Raw genomic sequence first — 18,377 nt, 5'->3', positions numbered from 1 at the left:
AGATGATTCCAAAATTATTTAAATCGCAAAGCAACGTCAATCGGCAAATGTGGGAAACAAAATAAAAATAATTCAGGGATAACAATTTCCACCATCAATATTTATTTATTTATTTGACCAAAATAAATGTGATGGGCATTATATGTATGGCCATGCATGATGCAGTTTAAAGCAGCATTGTTGGGAAAGCAATTGGACCAAAATTGATAGCATGAGGGTGAATGGAAGAATTTATGGTAATGCATCCATATTATCCATATTATGTTTGTACTCACTACCTGCAATTTGTGTTGCTTCTTGAGTCTATGGGTGCATTATGTTTTGTGAAGGTTAAGCATTACAGTGAGATCTTCAGATGTTTAGAGATGGATTAGAGATGTTTAATCTGATGTAACCAAATGAGCAGGGGCATAATGAGACACTTATAGGGGTTTTGCTATGCTAATCCTTACAAGTTACAATATTTGGTATAGTGCTCCCAATTTTTGTATAGGTGTGCTTAGTGGTCAGAGTATATTTGTTAGAATAAACATAATTGAAAATAGATAAAGAGATGCATTGATAGGTCATGCCCACTGTGTGCGAGTGAGAGATGTAAAAATATATGATGTCTGTCAATGGGTAGCCTAGGAGGCGTACAACCTCCCAAATGAGTAATGTTCATAACATTAAAAACAAACTAGAAGGCATTTTAATGTTTGGATGTTTAAAAGGCTGGGGCACTACAAAAAATGTAAGATACGAGACTTCTTTATTATTTATATATATATATATATCATTTTCTTGAGTGTGGTGAAGCATTTAGACTGTGTGTATTGTCGATATCACTCAAGTAGCGTGCTCCACCACTCAGAGAATAACAAGTTGAAGGCTTAAGAGCTCAAGCATGTAGAACAACTTCATCAAATCTTGTTTTTGGTGCATGAGAAGTATTGTATTATTTTCCTATGTGTATTATTCTTCTAGCAATATTTTTTAATGATTGCTACCCGTTGGGCAAAATGTGATCACGTAATTGGACCCGGAACAAGTATGTATGCTCGAAGCATCATCATAGGCATAACTATACGCATTCGGACACGCATTCTTGAACACCCTCGAGTAATGCGTGGGGGTGCAAGTTTCCGGCATCGAATGATTTCCAGTGCAGCAAAACTCAGGTGTGTTGAATGCCGTGCATGCACTTTTACACGCGACCACCGAGCCCGAGTTCGAGTCTGTGACCTGTAACTCCTTTGGGCAATCACCATTCAGGTCTGCCGTGCAGCCTGCATACTGGCAGTCACCGGTTCCGCCAATAGGTACTATGAGCATTCCAACGTTGTATCCATCCACCAGGCTCACATCATAGAAGTCTATGCCGTCCCTGGGGTCGGTGGAAAGTGTAAACTCGGCTAGCGTGGCTGGTGGCTCACCGCTAAGGGCACACCTGAGCGAGCCCCTACAGTCACCAGTGATGCACCTGCCATTGCCTGAGGAGCTGAAGTTGCACCTAGTTCTTGCCCATAACCGCCCTGACCATCCGGGTTGAACTGTGAGCTGGACCGACTGCCCCGATGCCAAGGAGAACCCGCCGCCCCCAAGGTTCAGCCCATTTTGAGAGAAAATACCAGGCCAAACAGTATAGATGCATTGATTGTTAATGGTAAACACGGCTGCTGAAGCTATGGAGCCTGCAATTTGAACTAAAAGTCAAATTATTTATAAAATAAAAAAATAAATAAAAAATACCCAAGTGATTAGCTAAAATTAAGAGTGTTTTGTAGACATTGGAATGGATTTTACCTAACGAAAGCAAGAGAAGAAGGGGAAAAAGCTTCGAGCTTATCGCCATTGGTGCTTATGAGGAAGAAGAAAAGAAGTTCAGAGTGGTTGGTGTACGTTATTATGGGAAGAGCTTCGTATTTATAGTTGGGTGAATGCTGCATTTTCTTCCATTACCAAATTTGGGCCTTTCTTTTGGTGAGCATTCTTTTTGCTGGGAGTATTTCTTGTTCCAATGTGGGAACCGTCCAGGACTGTTTGTGACGTAAACCAACAGCAGCCCGCCACGTACTGGTGCAAACCAAATTAATTTTTAGAAAAAAAAAAAAATACAAAATCAATTATTGTAGTTTACCTAATTTATAATTAACTCTTCGTGGTATCAAAATAAACTCAAAGGTCCCTAAGGTATGCTAAAAAAATAATTTAGTCACTCCAGTCAAATTATGTCTACTAATTTAACCGATTCCGTTAGTGGAACACTTACTTAAATAGGATATGTGTCACAATTTTATTGGCTCTAACGTTTCACGCTATCAGAATCTTTTAAACCAGTAGACGGAATTTGGTTGTAGGGACTAAATTATTCAAGGATTTCTAAGTTCATTTTGATACTCCAAAGGGCTAATTGCAAACCAAGTAAACTATATGGACTAATTTTACATTTTTTCCTAATTTTATGATCAAGGTACCTAACACTAATAGAATAGGACAAAATTTTATTTTAAACTCGATTAGAAGAATTTTCTCCAATCGGGTTTAACATATGTTCAAAACACATGTGATTTTCCCTTATATTTTCAGTTCTCACTTGCATTTTTAAAATAACATGTGATTCACATATACATGTAAAAATGTGACATGCATACATCAGATAACGTTAGATCCAATAAAATAATTCCGTACATCTATTGTTAATAATTTTCAATAGAAAGTGTAACAAATAGAAATAAGATAACATTAGACTAGGCGGATCAATCCTTTAGGTTGGGGGCCAGAAGAATAAGATTCAATGTTCATATTTTGAAAGTATGTTTTGGAATAATATCTGAAGCAACTCATCTTAATCTTCAATCTGATCGAGTAGGGTTTGGGTTCGAATTCAAAGCCCTTCTAAAGCAATTTATCTGAAGCAACTCTTCTTCACATGCGTACTCAAATTCCTCATCAAACAAGTGAAGTTTAGTTTAACATGAAAAATATTTAATTCAAATAAGAGTTAAATTGTAGAGTTATGGTTCGAATTCAACACCTTTGCTATAATATTATTTTAAATCTCCATTTAAATTAATTTTTTACCATGAATTCTTCCAATAATTTTGTTCGAGATGATTGATTTTGGTGGCAATTCAAGACACAAAATTGCTTAAAAACATTGGATATCATCGATTATGGGTGATATTTTGGCAGTCAATTGTAAATGGCAAAAATGAACATGCATGATGCAACCCATCCAAATCTTGGTTAACTTTTTTGTTGTTAGGTAAATGTGGTTTAACCCAACTACCACATTAGGTTATGGCACACGCCAAGCAGCTCAAAGTTTTGCGTTTCATATATATATATATATTCACCTAATCAACCAACCTCATACCATATAAGAATCTTTACAATCAGGGACAGAATTATTATAAATCGTGCGATTAAAAATAATAATTTTAAAATTTGAAAACATGATATTTAAAAATGTAATTAAGTATTTAATAAATTTGATATTTAAAATTACAGTTTAACCTTTAAAATCGTACACACATTTAGTCTATAAAATCATGGTGCCAAATATTCTCTAAACTTTGAATCAAAGCAAGAGCAATAACCATACTAAGGCAAAGAATAGCATCATTTTGTTTTATATAACTACCTAAAATCAACAATAACCTAAAACCCACACATACTTGTCCCCATCATTAAATCATAAACGAAGAAACACTTGGAAAGTCATCTCCCCCAATTAATATTTTTTAATGATCACGATCCGTCGGGCAAAAAGTGATCAAGTAATTTGACCCAGAACAAGTACATGTGCTCGAAGCATCATCGTAGGCATAACTATACGCTGTCGGACACGCATTCTTGAATAACGTTGAATACTGCGTGGGGGAGCAAGTTTGCGGCGTCGAATGATCTCCGGTGCAGCAAAACTCGGCTGTGTTGAACGCCGCGCACGCACTCTTGCACGCGACCACAGAGTGCGAGTTTGAGTCCGTGACACTCAACTCCTTCGGGCAGTCATCGTTTAGGTCCGCCACGCAGCCAGCATACTGGCAGTCACCTATTCCGCCGATAGCTTTTACACCCATTCCGACGTTGTACCCGTCCACCAGGCTCACGTCATAGAAGTCCTTGTCGGTGGAGCCGGAAGCAAGTGTGAACTCTGCTAGCGTTACTGGCGTCTCGCCACCGCCAACGCAATTGAGCGAGCCACCGCAGTTGCCGGTGAGGCACGTGCCATTGCCAGAAGGGTCAAAGTTGCACCCAGTTCTGGCCCATAACCGCCCTGACCATCCGGGTTGGGCTTGGAGCCGGATTGACTGCCCCGATTGCAAAGAGAACCCACCACCCCCTAGGTTCGGTCCGTTTCCCGAGAGAATACCAGGCCAAACTGTGTAGGTGCATTGATTGTTGATGGTAAACACGGTTGTTGAAGCTATAGAGCCTGCAATATGAAATAAACGTTTCATAAATATAAAAAATATTTAAAAAAAAAAAAAAAACGAATTGATTAGCTAAAAGTTAAAGCTTTTGCAGAATTTTACCTAATGAGAACAAGAGAAGAAGGGGAAAGAGCTTGAAGCTTATCGCCATTGGTGTTTATGAGGAAGAAGATAAGGAGTTGAGACTGCTCAGGTCGTGTACGTTTTTATGGGAAGAGCTTTCGTATTCATAGTTGGGCGACTTGGGTCTCCCTTGCATTTTCTTCCATTACCAAGTTTGGGCATTTCTTTTGCGTGACCATTCTTTTGAATTTTGATGGAAATGTTCCAATGTGGGAACCGACAGGGACTATTTTGACGTAAACCAACAGCAGCTCGACACGTATTGGCATAAACCAAATCTCAAGGTATTACTAGCCGGACAAACTTTTATTCCAAATCTCACATGAATTTTCCAACTCAATAAAAAAGAAAACTAGAGTTTTTAATCTTATATTAGAATTTTCGAACTTTTTTTTCCTCCTAAATGCACCCGAATACTTCTCACAAATCCAAATAAGGTATAAAAAAATATCCTAGCCAGATTAATCTTTGTAGCATATCATTGGTTTAGAACTCAAAAGCAATTCTTAAAATATCCTAGGCAGACATGAGATCGATAACTTAAAGACTTAACCAAATAACCCAACGTGTATGCGTGCGTCTTGTTAAAATCATACGAAGTTTACCGGAACGTGCGTCAAGTCACATGACAAACGGCTATTTCCATGGAGGACAACATCAGAAGAAGAGTCGTCAAAACCACAACATGGCAAACATCAGCTCAACCTCCCACTTGTCACAGGTAGTAGGGGTAGTTAAAGCCCACATGCTTCTTCCCCCTACTCTCTAAAAACTTGGGCATGCTACTTTACTTTACTATTTTTTCTTTCTAAAGAAAATAATCCAATTCATCACTTATTTGTGTTTATCTAATAAATTTTATTGCTTAATTTTTTATTATTAAGATACCATCACATAAATAATAAATTTATAAAAAAATTTAGAGTAAAAATTACATTACAATGTCCCCACTACATAATGCCAATTTTCTTCGTTTGTTTTGTCATCATATTGGTGTGTGTGGTGTATGATGTTGTCGGCTATAAGATCAATAGGCTTACTGCAACCAACCCAACAATAATTGGTGTAGACATATGTATTTATATTACCTTCCTTGTCACGAGAAAAGAAAGAATGGGAAATAGCCAAAATCTTCTTTCATTGTCGTGAAGTAAAAAATTGAAGGAAAAAGTAAAAACAGTCATGATATCGCAGCTTATTACCTAACCAGTTGAAAATGAATTTTGTCAAGTAAGAAGAAAAAGAAACCATTTTATGTAGCACACGCAAAGAAACATGGCTGGGTTCTCATAATCCCAACCAAATGGTTTTTTATCTAACCATGCCCCATGGCCATGGTCGACTAATTCACCCAGGTGATTTTCATGACAACCAACCTACATCCTCTCTGTTTCTTCTTCTTTCTATTTTTTTTTGACATGATCAAGTGGGGTCTATACATATACCAGAAAACCTTAGCCACACCTTCGACTAAGGTCGATGAGATTAGACGTATTAGAAAAAAAAAAAAAAAAAAAAAAAAAGTTGATGAGATTGAGATTCTATGCAAGTCTTAAGAATTGTATGGACCTGCAATTCTTTCAATAGAGGTGGCAGATCACCTGCTCAAGGTGAAAGGCGGCTAAGGGTTGTCCACCACCCCTAAATGCTTGTTTTGGCAGCGGTTCAGCCACCTCTAGCACATTAAGCCTCAACATCTCTTGCTTTTTTCCCCTCTCCTTCATGCATTATCTCTAATACTACCACTATGCAATATCTCTTTCCTCGAAATACAAATTTAAGGAAGGTTGAGATTTGTTTCTGTCCGGAGATCTGTACCTGAGAGTAGATTATGTTAAGCAGCAGTAAAGTAAAACACAAACAGAGCTGTCCTCCTATGGAGTGGGGATTGCAATGTAAATTCAATGGGCTCCGTTTATCCTAAACGTTACACATTTGTTGCCAAAAATTGCACTACATTGTAACCTGCTTCAGATACTTTACTTTTTTTCAATTATGTCCCGAGATACCCTTCTACCTACTACACACAGTTTTTTTTTTGGGTACAAAATAAACTTGTTAAACATATTATATGATCAACTAGAATCCACATTCTCCAACTCTGTAACTCAGCACCTGCTTGTCAGGTTGCAAGTTCACACAACAATTTGCCAAATCTTAGAAGGATATATGATGCAAATACTAGTTGGCCCAATATCATTTCAAGTTTTCAAACAACATTTACTACTCAACAACATGTGGTGGTGGGATTCAGGCCTACACTAGTTGACATAGTGCACTCTTTTGGAAGTTGTCTGGCATAAACAAACCCAAGCTTAAACTCTATCTAAAAGGCAGCTGTAACTGCTTGAATTTATAAATTTATGCCACAAACTTTGACCATAAGCACTAGTAAATACATAGCAGAACCCGAGAGTAACAGAAAACTTACCTGAATTTCCAGATAAAGCCCTAAGCACCGTTTCATGCCCTCAGCTACTTGGCATAACATGATGGCATTCTTGATAGAAGGAATTGGCATTTTTATTGAATAATAATAATTTTGGTGGCAAATTGCATTTTAGAAAAGTCGAGGCAGCAAATGCTTTCTTTCAACGTGCTTTTTACCCAAACCAATGTAGATTCTAAAACAAATGTCAGCAGGAGAATTGAACACTCATCAATCAGGACAAATAAGAGCTGAAGCTTTAGATTTATCTTTCAGAAAGTACTATTCACTTTTGTGATTCTTGCAATAAAAAATTGCTTTAACAAAGCCTAAAACTGGCCAAGGTTGAAATTTAAAATGAGTAGCAGAAGCAAGATATACACATGCTAAACCTACATATATTTTGAACCAAATGGATGAAAAAAAGGTAAGATAAGCTAATATGGCAGTCAAACACATTACAACCATAAAATTTACCGAGCATTTCAATGTAGAAAGTTCTCCTTCTGTTCCTTGGTTAGGGAAATGGCCCTGGGCCACAAAACATGAGAGCAACCGGTCCTTAAGCTGGAAGGCATCCATTAACCAAGCAGCAGCCTCGCTCTCAGATGTTGGAATCTCATCAACAGGGATACGCCGTACATGAATATGAACTTCTGAAGGATCCACACCAAACACATTGTCGAAAAAGGAAGGGCATTGATGCTTGTATGCGATGCTCACATCATAAACTGCAGTTTATAAACAATATGAAGGTTTCAAAAACGCTATATGAGAAGACACTGCTAAACAAGAACTGCTCCTGTCATGAGAATTATGTCATAAACAAAGAGCTATTGGAAGACATGTTTTGACCAGTCAGGAAAAAATTTTCAAATGAAGTTAACCACCCGCAGTTTCAATTATCAAGATGTTTTCCACAGATTCAACTGCGAGCATTCCTTTGTGAGTTACAAAACACTGTTTCCAATGGTAATGCGAAAGGAATCAGGAACCACAATTATTACATAAAACAGACGAGGACTGGATAGCACCACCACTAGGCAAAGAGTTGGCATCACCAAAGGTGCATCTTACTCTGTAAGTACACACCAATTTTCATATCTACCATAGAAATGCAATTAATCTACAAGAAGTGCCAATGCAAATGCCTTGAAAGCAAAGAAATTACACAGAATGGAAGACAGGAGTATAATTTTGTGAAAAAAACCTGCATCCAAGGATCCCCGTAGAGCTTCCAAGCAAAAAGAAAAGCCCTTAGTTTTTGGGAGTAGGACGTTAGCCAGTATAGGAAGTCCAGCTTCAGCTGCAAATTTCTGACTTTTCTTGCATTTCTCTTCACTTTATAAGAAAGCAAACAAAAGGTTAATGTCTAAATGGAGTAAACATAAGTGTTGCAAGTATAATTTCACACAACAAGATTTAGACAGTAATTAAAGAAAGACAGATAGGCCGTACAAAAGGACCCCATGCATTACTTAACATACATATAAGATCTGTAATTGCCAGTCAATATAAGAAACTTAAGATCCATAAGATAAAAAATTATCTATATTGAAATCAAAATTATATTGTTCTTTTTCTATAAGATAAGATGCATGCAAATGGGATTTAATAGAATATTAAAGGTGATAAAGAAGTAGTACGTAAAATCAGTTCCTTCAGGAAAAACAGCGAGCCATAATGGATCCTGAGGATTTGTAAATGTTGAAAGCATATGGTGCAAAATAGGTTCATCGATTTCCCACTTCCTTTCCACGGCAATGAACTCCAAAATGTGAAATCCCCAACCTAAGAGAGGCAGTTTCATCAAGCTGCTCTTAAGTATATATTTGATGTAGCCCAGACAACCCTTCCGCAATGCAAGATTCCACAAGTACATCCAGTCAACCTCAGTTCTGTGATTGGAAATAAGCAAAACACGCTCCTTTGCTGGAACCATATCTCCAGCAAAAACCACTTTGGTCCCATTTATTTTTTCAAATAGAAATGGCCACAGAGCCAGCCATAGGCCAAAGAGGAAGCATGACACTTTCCTACTGTAATGTGTGCTGACAAGCCGTAACAAGCCAGCAGCCGTGGGTGCAAAATACACTACAAACATGAAGGCGGTGGAAAGAAACACCACTAGACATATGAGACCCCTTAAAACCCTAAGAGGAGTCAAAGGGCGATGCTTTAATTTATTCTTATGAGATCTGAGCGGCCTGCAAACCTCCATATTGTCAGTAACTGTTCAAAAACCTCCCTCCTAAAGACAGCTGCAATAATGGCCCCAAGGTTACTTGAGATGCTCCTAAAATTTGAGGCAAAAGAAATAAAAGAGCATATTAGGGAGAAAAAAGAAGAAGGAGAAGAAACATGTCCATCTCCAAACAAAAACAGTTCATATCATTGCTTGAAAAAGAGAGGGTGGGGAGGAAGCAGCATGTTATAGCATTTATGACTAAATGGCAAAAAATTGAATGCATAAACCATTTCTGAGAGAACGTCTCAAGTCATTAGCAGAACTAATAAACAAACTTATTATTACGGGCCAAGTGGTGGTATAATCTTCACAAGAAACCATGTAGCTCATCCCCACCAAACTTTGAATTGACGATAGTTTGATGTTTGTAATAAATGTCTACAACTGCTAAAGGAATATTCAGTTGGTCTAGATGGTCAACTAAACTAAGCAGGTCCGGTCAAATACTAATTAAATTATCAAAGCTTAAAGACAAAATCACTTTTCTTACGTTAATGCTTTGACAGAAATGCAGACAACAAGTATCAGTTCCCTTGGCAGCAAACAGATCCACTATGTGGTAACCTAAAAATCTGGGCAATGAAAAAATCTGGGCAATGAACCCATCTGTGCAATTGAATAAAACCATATCAGAAATCTTCAGTCATTGCCATTACAACATCGAATTTTAGTTTCAACCAAAGGCAACACCCAGAAGTAGGGAGGAAATTACTTAGAAAATTTGAATTTCCATCTTGAGAAGCTGCAATATCTTCGTCTTTTCAACAACTCCAACCCCCCTAAGAGCTAAAATAAAGGTGTTCCACTCACAACTCATCCATTATAATTCACTTATATTACCAATTCGCAAGTCAAAAAAATAAAAATTGAGCACAAAAGCTGTTCATGAGATAACATCAGTTCGTTGAGCACTTCATACTACACTTTTTCACAGCCTCATTGGCTATGGTTTAAACTTTATCAATATCAAGCCCACAAACATCAGAAAGCTTCCCAATATAAGACAAAAAAACAAAAACAAAAGGTATTGGAATCTAATAGAGCTTAAAAAGATCTGCTAAACCATAAAATGATATGAACCCTAATTCCCAAATTAACGACCCTTAAAAGGAACTCCAATTGAGAGTCAGTGATGATAGGAAGTCAGAGAACAATTTTATACACAAACCATCTGAATATTCATACTTGTTTTCAAAAGAATTTTGATAAATTCAAATTGAGCTCTCGTACCTGGACTCTGATCTGAGTGAGACACAGAGAGAGCTTTTCTTTCTTTCTTTTTTTTTTTTTTTTTGGCTTCCAGAATAAGTTTCTAGAAGACCAAACCTTCCATACATATATGAGACATTTATATGCCAATAGAACAGGGAAATGCGAATCTCCTAAGATTAGGATTCTAGGGGAGGTCGGTACCGCACAGGGTCACCCGCACTGAGGTGACGTACGTGATTGGCTGTGACAGGATAACAACGTCAAACTGAAAACGACATTTCGGTTTACTTGGTTTGCTTGGAACTTGGGAGAAGTAAAAAGTGGACGTTCTCCCTCCGACAAGCGACAAAGCCCTGTCTAGGCTGACGAAGCAATACTTTATTTGCCATCTCATGCTTCTAGAGAGGCCATCAATCATCAATGGACCTAATTGGCCCAAAACCTAACCAAATGTACCCAATACAAAGAACCAATTTTATAAGTCTTTGGCCCACTATTATTGTTTTTTTATCAATATTTTTAAGTGCAGATTACGGATTATAATAACGACCAAATAACAAATTAAGCCCTTTTTTTTTTTGTTTTTGGTGACCACTAATCCTTCGTTTGTTTGAAAATAGAGGCCGTGCAAGTTTGACAATTCAACATAAATTGAAATTATAGGAGCCTATAATTTTCCTTCCCGACACGAAATTGGCGGAAAACCATAGCCGCCGAAATTCATGTGGACGAATGCGTGTCGGTCCAATGTTTTACCTTGAAGGTATTGCAATAGGTGGAGGGCGGGCTCATATTGAATTCCATTGATGGACTTTTCCTGTCAATTGGAAGCTGCGTGGAAATAGGGCACGGACCATTTTTGTAGACCAAATAAAGTTCCTTTACAACATAGAAATGTTACGCAAAGTTCAAAATTATAATATATGATCCTTTTACAATTTCTTTTTTTAAAAAAAAAAAATTGAAAAGAGGGGGTTGTTAAAAAACAAATCAATAAAACCAAGCAACAAACTAGTCGTATCAGGTGTCCTTTTCTTTAGTGTTCACAGTGCCCGAATGCGTTGAAGAAGCGTCGTCGTCAGCAGCCATGCTCTTTCTCGAATGCATTTTCGTGACGTAGAACTTCAAGACTAACAACAAAATCGCTCCATTCAGCACGGAATTGAAGCCCCAGGCCCCAATGCCGTTGCACCCACCTTTGAACAAGTGCAACAAAAGCACCATAAAATGGCAAACCAAGTTGCAGACAAGCAACACAACCTGGCAGTTCACCACAAAAGGAAAGCGCGCTCTGGGCAACCCCATTTCCGTCCAGAAGCGGTACCCATAAACCACGGAGTAGAGGACAGTGGTGAGAAGTATTGCCAGGACCTGGAAAGACTGGGAGAACTCGAGCCAGAGAAATGACATGATGATGAGAATGGACTGGTTGAAGAGCGTGAAAATCGTGAGCTTTCTGCGGCGGAGGACGGTGAAGAACGTGCGGAGAAGGGGGAGGAAGCGCGAGAGGTAGAAGGCGTAGGACCAGAAGAAGACGCGCCCGGAGGGGCGCGTGCCGAGGGGGAAGCAGAGGAGCCACTGGAGGGGCGTGGTGATCTTGGTGCGGCCCCAAAGCCAGCGCGTGTCGCGGATCTCGGCGGCGGCGGAGAGGAGTGTACCGACGAAGATTACCGCGGAGATCAACGCCACGGAGAGGCTGTGCGCGGCCGGGATGGGGCCGAGCGGGACAGGGCGGCGGCGCCGGAAGAGCGTAAGGAGGAGGTGGAGCGTGGTGGCGGCAGCGATGTAGGCCGGGATGGCTGTGAAGAGGAAGGACCACGTGGAGCCCCATAACTGGGTGGGGTTCCAGCGGAAGTTAACGATTGATGGGTGCTCTGACAGCCAGAATGTGAGGATCTTTAACAAGCGTTGTCCCATTTTCGGTGGCGAGAAAAATGATAGTCTCTTTGGATTTTCTTCCGATGGGATCTTAAACGAATGGGGTTTAGCAATGGAGATATATAGTCAGATAAATATTGGAAGGTTTGACAGGTTGAATGGGTTCTAGAAATGGAGGTGGCGACGAAAATGAGACCTGGGAGCTCGACTGATACGAAGGGCACGTTGGGGGTCAGCGGGTTATGAAGGGGAGAACAATCTTCGAAAATGATTTGTGGATCAACGCAATCCATAAATACCATGGAGAGATTCAGGTAACCAAGTTCCCTTCTAGAAACGGGGGTGCACTACGTTCTCTTCTAGAATGATTTACTCTATGGTTTAAAGTAAGTTTATAAATTTAATGGTTCACATTTTATATATATATATATATATAGTACCATATTATTTAAAAATTAAATGATATAAATAACTCGTTTGGTAGCACTTTTAAGAGTTAAAAAAATAAAAATAAAAACCTTTTAATTATAATATGACATAAAAGTAAAAGCTGTTTTAACTGTAACTGTATTTAAAAGTATACTTTTGTGGATTGAGTTATTTGGTATTTATTTTTTTTAAAAAAAAAACAAAAAAAATTGCCTTAAAAAGTGTTATCAAATAAGCCTAAAATCTAAATAGTAAAAATTGTAAAATAATCTTCTCAATTTCACTTTGAAACCGGAAAAATGGGATTTGGTTAAGGTAAAAAGACAGGCGACTACATACCCACTTCAGCATGTATGTACACAATATAATCGATCAAACGAGTTTAAAGGAAAAAAGGAAAAAAGAAAAAAAGAAAAGAAAATGGCTTAGCAAAACATATCCGTGATAAAAATAAGGTATGTTTGTTTTTATATTTTTACTAAACGATAATTTAAAATGTATTTAATTTGTCAATGTTTTATTAAATTATTATCCGCCATTTGTCAACTTCTTGATGGCCAACACCAAAACTAGTAGTCTAGTATAGGTAGATAGGTGTAAAGTGATCTCTAAGAAACAGTTCAATCGGCCAGTAATTATGTCTCATAAAGCAAAAGTTAGTAGTTCGAATATTATTTTTCTTTTTCCTTCCCTTACGCGGCCATGGAAAAAAAAAATGATAGGTGTAATATGAGACATTGCAATACCTGTATAGGCTCCTGAAAGGCTGCTGGCCTGTGCTGCTTCACTCCATTGCAAACAGTCAGCCCTAACCCTTTGCTTAGAAATGATATGCCCCAAGTAGTCTACCTCATAGCACCCAAATTTACACTTGGAAGCCTTGGCATAGAATTGGTGTTGGCTTAGGATTTCCAATGAAATTACTAGAAATAATTTTTACAATTTATAAAACTATAAGATTTGAGAGGAGGGGCATAGTTTCTTGGAGGATAAGGATTTAATTGATGTTTTTAAGTTTGAAAACTCAAGAAAAAAAAAATTAGGCACATGAGTCATAATCAGAATAATACTAAGGTATTAAGAAAGTAATAAACTTGAACATTTGGTGTTATACAATTGTTTAAATCAGTTTTAATTGTTGGGGTTACGTGGAAGATTAAATAATAACCCTTTAGAGCATTAAATGAGTGTGTAAATGATCAAATCTTTTGAAGACTCTAGGGAATTAAGTTAGGATCACAAGTGTAATAAAATGTTTTAGGAATAAAGGAAAGTGAGGCTAAGTGCAGAGGGTTGGGTCTAAACTTGGGCTTGTTTGAGAATGGACTTAGTAGGTGAGTTTTGTTTTGAAAATGATTGATATAATTGAAAAAAAATTTGTTTTATAGTTAATTTTTTATTTAAATAATAATAAAAATTATTAATTTGATATAAAAAGTCATATGTTGGAAAGTTGAAATAAAGGGAGACTTTGGAAAGTCTTTGCCAAACCTACAGAAAATTGCTACATAAGAATGAAAGGGAGAATAACATATTAATGGGATTGGTTGATCCAGTCAAGATATTGATGCCGGATAGGGCCCTCCTAATTAAGAAAATGGTGTCACACAATTGTAGGTTTTTAGAATCGAGAAGAGGATTTAGAACGAAATGAATGAGTCGAATGACACAATCCGGCAAAGTATAAAAACGATTTAAGCAACTGCGGTAAGCAAGTTATCATTGTGTTAGTATTTTTATAGATGTTGACCTTGAGCAATTTTATTTACAATGTTATAAAAAGTTTTCAAAGAAAAGCTAGGGTCACCATTTAGGCATTATGATGTGCGTGAAAATATTTTATGCATGAAATGTGTGACGTGAACTGCTTTATGAATGTTGTTTTCAAACAATACATTATATGTTTTGATGATAATATTATGTTATGTACGGATTTCATCTTACGTATAAAAGAAAGAAAATAAAAGGGCATAAGCATTATTTTATTTATTTATTAATTTATTTATAAATATATGTATAGAGGCTAATAGGAAATTTTGATACCAAAGAAAGTAAGCTAAATGAATCACCGGTATATGTGTGTAAACTAAATATTTATGAAATTATCAAAAGATATATGATAGGAGATCAACTGAGCCACATTTAAGACTCAATTTTTGTGGATATATGTTTTAATTTTTGTCTCTTTTTTGAAATTTTAATTTTGAATTTAACACAACTCTTATGTGATTTTGTGCCACGTAAATAAAAGCTTGGTCTTAAATAGAGCTCAGTTAAATTTCTATCATATCTCTTTATCAAAATGGACACGTTTATGTGAAAATGTAGCCCCATAGTGGATTTATTGCCCATCGAAGCCTTAAGCAAAGAGGACAACTATAGAGAAGTGTTGAGTAGGTTAATCTTGTTGAAAGGGACTGATCACAATAAGCATAACCTTGACAATAGGGGTTAATTAGAGCGATAAGATGGAAAAAAAGAAAGGAAAAATGGAAAGAAATAAGATGGGTGATAAAAATTTTTAAAATAAAACCATATAAGCCACTCAATTTTTATGTTTATAGTAAAGGGTATTATTTTATAGAAAATGATTGCTATGTGAAGATATAAGTTTATGGACTATTTTTTATTTTTTTTGTGATTATTTATGGACTAATTTGAGTTATAAAATAAGTTTACTAAAAAGCACTATTATTTTCCTAAGCATGATATAAAATCTAGTTGGTTCCTAGTCCCTCCCTAGGGCGGTGATGCGCGTGGGTGCACGTGGGAAACCGCGCGCGGTGATATATCATATAGTCAAATGAGAGGGAATTAGGTAAGGTCAAATGTTGTGCGCGAGTGTGAATGCAAACAAACACTTTAACACCACACACCGTTAATCTAGAACCTGGACCCGAATCGTTCCTCGACGCACCGTTTCAAAGGCCTAAAAGGCTCTAATCGTTTCAACACTTCAACGATTTTATATTACATACAAAAATTCATGTTTAAAGATTAAACTATAATTTTTAAATCTAAACCATAATTTTATTTAGGGGTGTGTTATAACTGTCTAATAATTGTCAACTGCTTAAAAAATATTTGTTAGTGGTTTTAAGGGTAGGAGTAGACAGTTAATAACCGTTAACCACCTATCCTTATATATAATAATATATATTTAATATACTATTTTGGTGTTTTTTGGATTGATTTTAGATTTGTAATGTTTTGAATTTGTATTTACTAATGTTGGTGTTTATTTGGATTTAGCTTTCTACAAATTGGATTTGAAATATTGGTATTTTAAGCCAATCACCCCTCACATATATTGTGCATACTGCTATTTAATTTCATACTGCAATTTTCTTTCAGACTTTTATCATCTTCTTATATTTCTCAGCTAGAACACATCACATATTCCGAGTTGATCATTTCACCAAAGTAAAGAAAAACATGATAAAACAAATGAAAGAAGGCCAGGCCATAGTGCATGTTGTATATATATTTATATATTATACACAACCTCCAAATCTTAGCAAGCGTGTATGCTTTTATATATATATTATGCACAACGGTGTTATTTAAATAAAAATTTAAAATTATTTAAAATAACTCCCAAAAAAATGCATAAAGATAGTCCAAAATCCTATCAAAAGTTCATATATAAATAGCGGTTATCAATTGGCAGTTATTAGTTTTAATAACCGCTAATCGCCGATTATAAAATAATTAATGTAATTCTAGGATGCTTACTTGTGTCATATTAAGAATGATGTGGCAATTAAAATTATCATTGAGTTTTTAATTGATTATTATTAAATTTTAATTTAAGAATAATTTTAATACCCATATCATTTTTAGTAAGACACAAATATGCCACAATTGCTCATATAGCTTTAATTTTAGCAAATGTTTATATGCGTTTTAAAAAAAAAAGTTACCGTACATTTCAAAACTGTTACACCAAACCTAAACGCAAGCCAGTAATTCGCCGAGGCACAATCGACCAGTGAACGATCGCCAGGTAAGCAATGCCAAAAAACTTCACAGACTCGCCCGTGGAGATTCCAAAGCAATCAGTACGCGCTAAACATGGGACAACCCACGTCACGTAAATGCCATTCCAAACTGAGATTAAACGCATTTCCTAGCAATTTCCAGAGGCTCTCTCTCTCTCTCTCTCTCTCTCTCTCTCGTCTCGGCCCCCTTTTGACTTGGGATCGATCGGTTCGTTGATCGGTCGGGCTGTCTTCTCAAGGTAAGTAATCTCTCGACCTTGTTAATCCGTGAGATTCTTTGAGGTTCTTTATTTGCAATGGTTCAATTTGACTGATTGTTGAACGACGTGTTTATTGATATATACGATTGTGGTATTACCAGATCTGTGTGGTGTTGGAATTTGAATGAGTTGAGGATTTGGATCACGAATTTTTTTGCTAAATCTGCATTAGAAATAAAGAAATTTCCTCATTATTAAGCATCTTCAACGAGATGTTTCGGTTTTGGGCACTTTTCAGGAACCCTTATGGAAAATTTCCTTAATCTTGACAATTTCAAATCATATTCCATGTTTTTTTTTTTTTTTCATTAATCTGAATTATTATTTTTCCCATGTTGTTGTTGTAGATTTAATTATAGGTCCGAAATCAAATATTCTGATGCTAAAAGATTGTTATGGTGGTTTTAATTAGGGTATAATGTGGTTCATATAGGGATTTTAGATATTGGAGATAGACATGGCTAGTGGGTTTGGGGAATCAACAAGCAGGCCAGCCCAAAACCCTTCTTTCTCAAGCAATAATAGTGGTAATACTAATAACAATGATGCCGGTAACTTCGAATGCAATATTTGCTTTGACTTAGCTCAAGATCCTATTGTGACCTTATGCGGCCATCTTTACTGCTGGCCTTGCCTGTACAAATGGCTGAACATGCACTCGCAGTCCCGGGAATGCCCGGTTTGCAAGGCCCTTGTTGAGGAGGAGAAGTTGGTCCCCTTATATGGCAGGGGAAAGACATCGACTGACCCAAGATCAAAGTCTATTCCAGGCGTTAACATTCCGAATCGTCCGTCAGGGCAGAGACCGGAGACAGCTCCTCCACCGGACCCCAATCATTTTCCCCATCATGGGTTCGGATTCATGGGAGGGTTGGGTGGATTGGGAGGGTTTGCACCGACTGCGAGTGCAAGGTTTGGGAATTTCACATTCTCTGCAGCTTTTGGTGGTCTCATCCCATCTCTATTTAACCTTCAATTACATGGGTTCCCTGATGCTTCGATTTATGGTTCGACTGGTTTCCCCTATGGGTATTCTAATTCATTTCATGGTGCCCATGTGCGTGGATACCCTCACCGCCATCATCCAGGTCGAGGGCAACAGGATAATCATCTGAAGAGGCTGCTTTTGTTTATTGTGTTTTGTGTTCTTCTTGCCCTTCTTTGGGGCTAGTTCAGATCTGTTATCAGAAGTTAAACTGCTTACAGATGTTGAGGGGTCAAACTCATGCATTTGTAATCTGTTAGTGCCTTTTGGGTTTACTTTTTTATGGCGAAGGAAATTGTCCATATTATGCTTTGTCTGTACTTTTCTTAGTTCCTTTATCAGAATGTAGAGTTTGACTTAAATGTTTGTACTGTCCTCTCTATTTCACACATACA

General features: G+C 37.1%; 5 protein-coding genes across 7 annotated transcripts; 1 reads left to right on the top strand and 4 right to left on the bottom strand.

Annotated features, from left to right (window-relative positions):
* Positions 1–975: 975 nt before the first annotated feature.
* On the bottom strand, positions 976–1,834 carry LOC132183856 (pathogenesis-related thaumatin-like protein 3.5). Its single transcript, XM_059597313.1, has 2 exons — positions 1,786–1,834; positions 976–1,673 (listed from the first exon to the last, which is right to left on the bottom strand). The coding sequence occupies exons 1-2, from the start codon at positions 1,832–1,834 to the stop codon at positions 976–978; spliced, it is 747 nt and encodes a 248-aa protein (XP_059453296.1).
* A 1,728-nt stretch (positions 1,835–3,562) lies between these two features.
* On the bottom strand, positions 3,563–4,952 carry LOC132184785 (pathogenesis-related thaumatin-like protein 3.5). Its single transcript, XM_059598544.1, has 2 exons — positions 4,521–4,952; positions 3,563–4,420 (listed from the first exon to the last, which is right to left on the bottom strand). Exons 1-2 carry the CDS (start codon positions 4,567–4,569, stop codon positions 3,726–3,728), a joined length of 744 nt encoding a protein of 247 aa, XP_059454527.1. The 5' UTR covers positions 4,570–4,952; the 3' UTR covers positions 3,563–3,725.
* A 2,252-nt stretch (positions 4,953–7,204) lies between these two features.
* LOC132185860 (probable 1-acyl-sn-glycerol-3-phosphate acyltransferase 4) lies at positions 7,205–10,541 on the bottom strand. Of its 2 annotated transcripts, XM_059599663.1 has the most exons (5): positions 9,930–9,991; positions 9,708–9,823; positions 8,616–9,265; positions 8,180–8,310; positions 7,205–7,700 (listed from the first exon to the last, which is right to left on the bottom strand). In XM_059599663.1, exons 3-5 carry the CDS (start codon positions 9,188–9,190, stop codon positions 7,252–7,254), a joined length of 1,155 nt encoding a protein of 384 aa, XP_059455646.1. In that variant the 5' UTR covers positions 9,191–9,265; positions 9,708–9,823; positions 9,930–9,991; the 3' UTR covers positions 7,205–7,251. The 2 variants fall into 2 exon arrangements, with proteins under 2 accessions (XP_059455646.1, XP_059455645.1); XM_059599662.1 differs by lacking the exons at positions 9,708–9,823; positions 9,930–9,991 and adding an exon at positions 10,448–10,541.
* A 908-nt stretch (positions 10,542–11,449) lies between these two features.
* Positions 11,450–12,469, bottom strand: LOC132185771 (elongation of fatty acids protein 3-like). Its single transcript, XM_059599556.1, has one exon. It carries the CDS (start codon positions 12,344–12,346, stop codon positions 11,450–11,452), a length of 897 nt encoding a protein of 298 aa, XP_059455539.1. The 5' UTR covers positions 12,347–12,469.
* A 4,372-nt stretch (positions 12,470–16,841) lies between these two features.
* Positions 16,842–18,348, top strand: LOC132185843 (uncharacterized). 2 transcript variants are annotated; one of them, XM_059599639.1, is made up of 2 exons: positions 16,842–16,976; positions 17,410–18,348. In XM_059599639.1, the coding sequence occupies exon 2, from the start codon at positions 17,455–17,457 to the stop codon at positions 18,166–18,168; it is 714 nt and encodes a 237-aa protein (XP_059455622.1). In that variant the 5' UTR covers positions 16,842–16,976; positions 17,410–17,454; the 3' UTR covers positions 18,169–18,348. The 2 variants fall into 2 exon arrangements, with proteins under 2 accessions (XP_059455622.1, XP_059455621.1); XM_059599638.1 differs by having other exon boundaries at positions 16,843–16,976; positions 17,431–18,348.
* Positions 18,349–18,377: the final 29 nt, after the last annotated feature.

Source organism: Corylus avellana, chromosome ca6 (genome assembly GCF_901000735.1).
Source record: "Corylus avellana chromosome ca6, CavTom2PMs-1.0".
Taxonomy (NCBI): domain Eukaryota; kingdom Viridiplantae; phylum Streptophyta; class Magnoliopsida; order Fagales; family Betulaceae; genus Corylus; species Corylus avellana.
This window is presented reverse-complemented; position numbering and strand designations above follow the sequence as displayed.

Bases quoted from the DNA above. Each gene is read 5' to 3' on its own strand.
- LOC132185860 (XM_059599662.1), bottom strand. From the start codon at position 9,190: ATGGAGGTTTGCAGGCCGCTCAGATCTCATAAGAATAAATTAAAGCAT. The intron at 8,311-8,615 runs GTACTACTTCTT...TTTCTTATAAAG, and splicing joins CCTGAAGGAACTGATTTTAC to TGAAGAGAAATGCAAGAAAA. The intron at 7,701-8,179 runs GTTTTTTTCACA...TATAAACTGCAG, and splicing joins ACGGGGATCCTTGGATGCAG to TTTATGATGTGAGCATCGCA.
- LOC132183856 (XM_059597313.1), bottom strand. From the start codon at position 1,834: ATGGCGATAAGCTCGAAGCTTTTTCCCCTTCTTCTCTTGCTTTCGTTA. The intron at 1,674-1,785 runs GTAAAATCCATT...TTCAAATTGCAG, and splicing joins TCTTCTCTTGCTTTCGTTAG to GCTCCATAGCTTCAGCAGCC.
- LOC132184785 (XM_059598544.1), bottom strand. From the start codon at position 4,569: ATGGCGATAAGCTTCAAGCTCTTTCCCCTTCTTCTCTTGTTCTCATTA. The intron at 4,421-4,520 runs GTAAAATTCTGC...TTCATATTGCAG, and splicing joins TCTTCTCTTGTTCTCATTAG to GCTCTATAGCTTCAACAACC.
- LOC132185843 (XM_059599639.1), top strand. From the start codon at position 17,455: ATGGCTAGTGGGTTTGGGGAATCAACAAGCAGGCCAGCCCAAAACCCT.
- LOC132185771 (XM_059599556.1), bottom strand. From the start codon at position 12,346: ATGGGACAACGCTTGTTAAAGATCCTCACATTCTGGCTGTCAGAGCAC.